The sequence below is a fragment of the Otolemur garnettii genome, unplaced genomic scaffold, assembly GCF_000181295.1.
Source record: "Otolemur garnettii isolate 467f Iridium unplaced genomic scaffold, OtoGar3 scaffold00083, whole genome shotgun sequence".
In the NCBI taxonomy this organism is placed as follows: domain Eukaryota; kingdom Metazoa; phylum Chordata; class Mammalia; order Primates; family Galagidae; genus Otolemur; species Otolemur garnettii.
In genome coordinates, this window is record NW_003852478.1 from 66,638 (window position 1) to 74,121 (window position 7,484).

Here is a 7,484-nt window from a genome sequence, read left to right on the forward strand (position 1 = left end):
CTTTTCTATTTTCCTTCCTTCTTCCCTTCCTCTTTTCTTTGTCTTTCTCCCCCTCTCTCCTTCTTTGTCTCTGTCTTTCTTTTGCCTTCTTGCTGGTGTTTATTAAAGCAAATCCCAGACATCATATCGTTTAACTCATTTCCTACAGAATTTCCTGGAGGCAGGGCCACAGGAGAGTATAGGCTGGGGAAATGATCTCTTATGATTGCATTCTTCTCCAAAATATGGAATTTGTGTTACGGAGATAAGAAAAAACAGAATTTCTAAAGCTTCTTTGTACTCGCCCAGATATCGTAGAATTCATTCTCTGTCTCCACGTCCTCCCCCTAGAGCCTTTGAGGAAGGTCTAGGGAAATTTTTAAATCTTCCTCTACTATTAAAATAGTAATAGAATAGCAGAAATTCTGGATGTTTGTAAACCTAAAAAGAGGTGACTATTCTACTGTCAAAGAGCATTCTCAGAGCATCGGTTCTGAAATTAAAATTTGTCATGTAAAGGTTGAGCTCTTTTGTGACAAGAAACCAAACACGCTGTCCCCCCCTGCCCCCGTAAACCCGTAAAGCTGTGTGTTGTGAAGGTTTTCTGGGCACTTTGGACCAGGACCTCGGTAGGAAACCGTGGTTCCCAGTTGTCTTTGACATTCACACCCAGATCTACAGAGGGGCGAGTAAACCGCAGGTTCTGTTATTTTCCATTCGTAAATATCATCCAACTAAATTTGGGTGAAATGCCCTCTAAATAAGTCAAATAGACGGGGGCTTTGACTGAGGAAATTAATTATAGCTGGTGTCCCAAGGACAAGAATCCCATTGTGGCGTGGAGAATGTAATTAATGGGAGGTAAGAGCCAACAAATCACCCCTTAAAATATTAATGCTATCACGGAACAGCTGGATAATGAGAGAAACTTGACCCTTGGACGACTGGCAAAGATTGTTGCTGCTGCAGAACTTTATGCAGTGATGAGGTAATGAAATTCCTCTAAATTTTAACAAAAATAATATTAGGAGGTGTGGTTCTGGGAAAGTTATTAGCAGTAAACATGCCATTGTAGTTTCTATTATCTTATTATAATCATTATGTCTTGTTTCTGCTGTGGTTCTAAATGACTTTTCCCCTTAATTACGTAGGGTATTTTTACAATCCAAACAACACTCCTAAAAAACAACTAAATTAAAAAGAAGTTTAAGCCTGGCAAGACTTTTTTTTTTTGGTAAATAAAAACCAGTGCCTAAGAAATTTCTGCTAAAACAATTTCTCTTATGGTTAAATTAACTTCTTTGAGTCAAGAAAAAGTTGTCCCATTGTTTGTTTACTGGTAAAAGTTCCAAATTAATTTGGTTTTACTTAATAGCTTATTATTGTCCCAAGAAATATCTATTTCTAAGAGAGCAATAAACGGACATTTTCGCAGAGTCCCACTTAGCGTATGAAATGTTGGATATTTTTTTTTATAGTCTCATAACTCAATCATAATCCCAGTTATTAAAATCCGAAGTCAGGCGTTCTTCTTTCAATTTGGAAGGTCCTTTAACTTAGAGTTAAAAAAAAAAAAAGAAATTGTTTTATGCAGAGTTGAACTGCATCACTTGCAAAAGTTTCTCTAGAACCGGCTGAGATCCTCGGAAAGCTGCGGGTGGGATAAATGCTTCTGACCATGCCCTGGGCTCACCGGTGCTCAGAACCTTTGTTTCTTTGGTTTCACTCGAGGTGCCAACATCTAAATCAGTGACACGGTATGCAGCGTGTTTGACAAATAGGCTGAGAGACGCGGAACACACTCACACATACCAATAAACGACGAGAGGAAGTTCAGGACGCAGTAAAAACAAATGCTTAAGTTTAGCCGGGTTTCACATAACACCAGTTTCATAAGGCACTTACGCCGCGAAAGGCGCAGTGCCCCTGAAAACAGCCCCCAGGGGACACATCATTTAAATAAATGTGTTTCTTTGCCCGAACAGAAGTTCAGATCTGCTCAATTATCATTAATTTTGTTCTTTTATTTCCTTTGCGGGCGTGAACGGAGGAGTCGTGCTCTTTTGAGGTTTTGCGAGCTGGAGGTGCCTGGCGATTCTTCACCCCTGCGGCGCGCAGGTGAGGGGCGGGGAGAGCGCGAGCGCGTGTACTTCTCAAAATGGGTTGTTCCAGAAAAGGCGGAAACCTAAGTGAGAAGCCCAGGGCAAATGTTCGCGCCCCCGACGAACCATGCTACTGGTCCCGACCCTTTAGAACCGGTGTTTCAGGGACAAGTTCAGGTCTGTGCAACAAGAAGACAGATTATTCGACAAACTTCAGTCATCGCACTTATTTTTTATTAAATCCATACAATGTAAAACCAGAGCCTCCACGCGCGCGTCAACGCGCGTGGATGGAAGCAGGAACCCGCAGCCCTCACTCTCACTCTGGGGAGTTTTCTGGGCCGTGCGGGAGTCGGGGAGTGAGTGTGTGTGTGTGTGTGTTGAGGGAAGGGCCGGATCCCCTCAGGTTTAGAGTCAAGTCCTGGGGGAGCGGGAGGGGCGGGGGTGGCCGGGGAGAGGCGGGGGAAGGCGCGGGAAGCAGAAGGCGCAGAGGACCCGGGGGCCTGCGCTGCACCCGCGGTGATTAGCTCCAGCAGCGCGACCCGGGAGGGCGGACTCTTTCTCAGCCCTCATGGTCTCCTCCTCCCTCTTCCTTTTTAAAGGACGCCTTCCTTGCAGGCAGAGCTGTCCGCAACAGGAGGAGGTTTGCACTTGGCCGCGGCCGGGCAGACTCCTGCTCTCTTTAAAGACTGGGTAGGGAGAGAGCGGCTGCCAGCCCTAGGTACCGCACGTGGGGAGCAAATTATTCTTTTTTCGGGCTCCTCTCGGGACCTGGCGACGGCCAAAGTTGGGGCGCTGTGCGGTCCTGGCTCGGCATCTCTGCGTGCGATGCCTTCCGTGAGGAGCGGGGCGGGAGGTGGCCAAGGATTCCGCGCGCCCCTGCCGCCGGGAGCCCTATGAGCCAAGCCAAGGGCGGCAGCAGCAGCCCCAGCGGGAGCCTCGGCCAGCGCCTGCCGCGGGCTCTCGCCACTCACCCCTGCGCACCATGCTGACCCCTGGCCTGCGGAGTCTGCAGCGCAGCCCCTGTCGTCTCCCCGGTCCCTGCTAACCCACACGGGAGTGGCTTCCGCTGTCGGAGCGGCGGAATCGCTGCCCGCTGGGAGCCCCGGCTCAGCCCTCCGCTCTCCAGCTGCGTCTCCTTCCCTGGCGCTCAGCGGCGATGGGGGTGCTGCTGGCGCTTTGCGTCCTCCTGGCCTGGCTGCGCTGGGGCCCGGCGAGCGCCCAGCAGTCGGGAGAGTATTGCCACGGCTGGGTAGACGTGCAGGGCAACTATCACGAGGGCTTCCAGTGCCCAGAGGACTTCGACACGCTGGACGCCACCATCTGCTGCGGCTCCTGCGCGCTCCGCTACTGCTGCGCCGCGGCCGACGCCAGGCTGGAGCAGGGAGGCTGCACCAACGACCGCGGCGAGCTGGAGCACCCCGGGATCACTGCACGTAAGTGTGGGGCCTTGGAGGGCAGACCTCCCACCCGCCGCGTTGTGTGCCTTCCCGGGTCTGTGCGCCAAGAGGACGCCGCAGGCTGGGGGGTTCAGGGAGCGGTGAGTGGTCGCGTTTCAGGTCAGAAGTTACTTTTCCTTTGCAGTCCCTCTTCCCACCACAGGCTGTCTCCGCGGGTCGGCCCAAGGGAAAGTTTGCTAGGGACAGCGAGGAGCGTGGGACTTGCACCTGGTGGCTTTAGGGAAGACAGCTGGAGCTCCCGGGAGAAGGCCGGCGGGCAGCGCCAGGGCAAACACGGACTTTTAGGGGCGGTTAGGGCGACCCTGTGCACGCCACGCGGTGGTCACTTGGGCAGCTTAGGAAGTACCGATGGCGGGAGAACGCCACTCAGTCGCGCGGTCATCAGCAGCCCCGCAAGGCTAAGAAACTACCCACTTTTCTGGGGGTTTGTGTCCTTCGGTAGGTTTCTAAGCCGCTGCCCCGTTCTCGCGCTTCCTTTGGTTTTTCTGCTTCGAATTACCCTCTCCGCCCCTTCCCCCTTTGTCACGCCTTTCAGAAATGCCCAGGTCTTCGAGGTGGAGATTTAGAAACCAGGGTCGCGAGGGCAGTAGGGGGGCGGATTGGGGGAGTGTCCCCCGCCCCTTATTCTCACATCCGAAAACACGGGTCAAATTTCCGCTCACTTGAGAGCGGAATAAATCACGACCCACGACCCCAGCAGAGGAAATTTACACCTTGAAAAAAAGTTTTCCACCTGAATCAGAACACCAGGGAAACCCTTCAGAGCTCCAGGCAACTGTTTTACGACCCGGAAATCGGAGAAGCTGGCAGAATTGAGGGCGGGTGACACCCCGGACTCAGGAGCTCAGGTCTGGGGTTGAAAGGGGAAGGTCCCCAGGAAAGGCGCAGAGAGGCTGGAGAGGTCATTGAAGGTGCCCGAATGTCCCCGCCCACAAACGGGTGACCCGGGGAAAGGGGGCTCCACTCTTCGTTAGTACTCCATTGGACTTGGGGAGATTCAGTGGTGGGGGTCAAAATTTCCAATGTAGAATTTGCAGGATTTGAGAAATAGTTTTTGGAGAAAAGACTTTCAGTGGAAGTAGGGAACTCTTAGGCCGTCCTGCCTTGTTACAAAAAACCAGAGTCTTTTTTTAAGGCTTCACTCACTCAGCTGGTTCCCCTCAGCAGAGAAGTATTAACTGCCCCCTCTGCAGTGGGGACTCATCTGCAGTGGGGACTCGGTGGCCACAGGACAGCAGGAGGAGCGCAGGCTCCACACTCAGGGGCAGTGGCTGTCAGTTGCCTGAGATGTAACCTTGGGCAAATTGGTGTTCCCAGCCTCTTCTCAATTCTTAATAGGCATACAGCTCTCAAAGGAGTTAGATTGTGGAGTTAGGGACAAAGTCCTGGGGAACAGCTGGTCATTTCTCTTTGCATGGCCTTCCGCTGGTGCTGGTCAACATGGGGGTACATTGAATTATAGGGGAGGAGACTGAATTATAGGAGGGCACCCACAGATGGTTGACAGTTACTGTCACTCGTGGCTGTTTCTGGTAAAATAAAAAACTCTGATTCATTCCCACATCTGGAAAACATGCCCATCTCACAGGACCTGAGACTTGAATCAGGTAATGAGTAAGCAGGCCACGCACACAGTAGGGCCGTGGTCAGTGCAGATTTTCTATCTTCTGCCCCTAAACTGGAAGCACCACCCCTGTGTGGCTGTCCAGGGGAGAGAATGGAGAGCTGCCCTGGGGATGCCTCGGGGAGGGAAATTTTATGTCTGCCTTATAGAGAGAATAGAATGAAAACTGAATTTCGTTCTGTCTGACGGATGTTCTTATAGAAAGTCTGGGCTGCAACCCCCAAGATCATAATCTATTTAATGTTCGGCCTGACCTTCCCAGACCTTGGGTGAGAGTTGAGAGATGGAGGTGGGGGGTGGGAATAGGGTGAAGGCACCCCAAATCATTTTTGGAAAGAAGCTGCCTAGAGCCAACGATTTGAGGTATAGTAAGGGTCACAGTAAATTGGGGCCCACTCTGCAGTCTTGGTCTTTCTGGAGTCCTGTAAAATCCTGGGAGTCTTATTCAACAAGGCCTGGTTCTTTTTGCTTAGATGAGAGACTCTTGGAAGATGAATTGTCAGAGTAAGAGAAGATCAGAGTCCCGGCTGCCCCACTGTCATAAAACTCCTGAGACCTGCATTTAAACCCAGAGTCGTAGTAACCTCCCAGAGTCACCCTTTCCGTCCCAGGGTAAACAGGAGTTAGATTCAGTTCTGTTCTGATTTCCAGATGTGCACTATGAGAGCTAATTGCTAACAGAGGCTACAGTATCAGTTTGCTTCCTCCCTGCTAGGAGGGGCGAGAATCCTCTGTCATCACCGTGTGCACTTCGGAGGTTACCGGTCACAAGCTCTGAACAGTTGAGCTGATGATAGTGGTCATACCGCACCTCCTGCCTCTCAGCTGCTCACGCAGAGCTCAGTGCCTGGGAGCCCCTCATCTGAGCATCTGTGTGTGTGTTTTTGCCTTTTAGAGCCTGTCTACGTCCCTTTCCTGATTGTCGGCTCCATCTTCATTGCCTTCATCATCCTGGGCTCTGTAGTGGCTATTTATTGTTGCACCTGTTTGAGACCCAAGGAGCCTTCACAGCAGCCAATCCGCTTCTCACTCCGCAGCTATCAGACAGAGACTCTGCCCATGATCCTGACCTCCACGAGCCCCAGGGCACCTTCCCGGCAGTCCAGCACGGCCACCAGCTCCAGCTCTACAGGTGGTTCCATCCGCAGGTTTTCCTTTGCCAGGGCTGAGCCGGGCTGCCTGTCGCCCTCACCGCCCCCACCTTATACCACAGGCCACCCAATCCACCTGGCTCAGCCGTCTGGTTTCCTGGTGTCACCCCAATATTTTGCTTACCCCCTCCAGCAGGAGCCCCCACTGCCCGGGAAGAGCTGTCCAGACTTCGGTTCTAGTTGACAGACCATGGCCACAAGTCCACCGTGTGGTAGAATGGCAGAGAGGTGAAGCTGCCATCGCCACACGCATCCCTCAGAAAATTTCCCTTGTAACTGATCAGTGTCACGGAGGAAGGAACATGCTAGGAAAATACGGCACTTTCTAATCTTACTACTCCTGGCTCCAATCACGGGGTGGCTGAGTTAGAGAATTGATTTTTTGATTCTGTTAAACATGGTGATGACTACCTTTCAATTTAAGCTACTTTTATTCAAAATACACAGCAGTTTGACTTTAAAGTTGCAAATTGACTGAAAATGTTTTAGCGGACAATTTTAGAAAAGGGCTGTATGTTCGTTCTTCACAATACGTTGTTTATTGAGTGTAATAGAAACAAATAAGCCAAGAAAAATACCTAATTGTAATTCAAGGTTCACTTAAAATTAACTATTATGTAAATTTGAGGGGGCATGAACAACCTATTTATGATTGAGTAACATAATCCTAAATAATATTAGCATAATGAGAACATTTACAGACATTAATAACTAAATTTTGTTTAAAATAGAAGAGGTTTTCCCCCCCCTAGAATACAAGGTTTCAATAACCACAGGAGGCGTTTAAACACATACTCATTCATTGTAACACAGATTCTATGGAAAATCATTTCCCCCACCTACTTGAGGGAATATTTATTGCAGACTTTTTGTTCTGCAACATTTATTGTTTTGATTGAAGCTGGACAGTTGAGACTCAAACATTTATTTGTAAAATGAGTTGTGTATAAATGTAAAGATTTGTAATTTAATGTATTTACCACATTGACTGTACTAATTATTTCATAGTCACATTGTAATTTTTATGTTAATAATAACTGTGGAGTTCAAATTCCAGCTGTCGGTATAATCCTCTAATATTACAGATGTCAGGTGTCACAGAATTCCTTGGTAATGGCTTCGTACCTGGGCATATATTCTGCTGGGTTAGAATAAATAAAATGCTTCA

General features: G+C 49.6%; 1 protein-coding gene across 1 annotated transcript; it reads left to right on the forward strand.

Annotated features, from left to right (window-relative positions):
- Positions 1–3,160: 3,160 nt before the first annotated feature.
- On the forward strand, positions 3,161–6,551 carry SHISA3 (shisa family member 3). The gene is made up of 2 exons (XM_003794579.2): positions 3,161–3,517; positions 6,061–6,551. Exons 1-2 carry the CDS (start codon positions 3,241–3,243, stop codon positions 6,498–6,500), a joined length of 717 nt encoding a protein of 238 aa, XP_003794627.1. The 5' UTR covers positions 3,161–3,240; the 3' UTR covers positions 6,501–6,551.
- The last annotated feature ends 933 nt before the right edge of the window (positions 6,552–7,484 follow it).

Coding starts and splice junctions, on each gene's coding strand:
- SHISA3 (XM_003794579.2), top strand. CDS start 3,241: ATGGGGGTGCTGCTGGCGCTTTGCGTCCTCCTGGCCTGGCTGCGCTGG. Junction 3,518..6,060: donor GCACCCCGGGATCACTGCAC/GTAAGTGTGGGG, acceptor TTTGCCTTTTAG/AGCCTGTCTACGTCCCTTTC.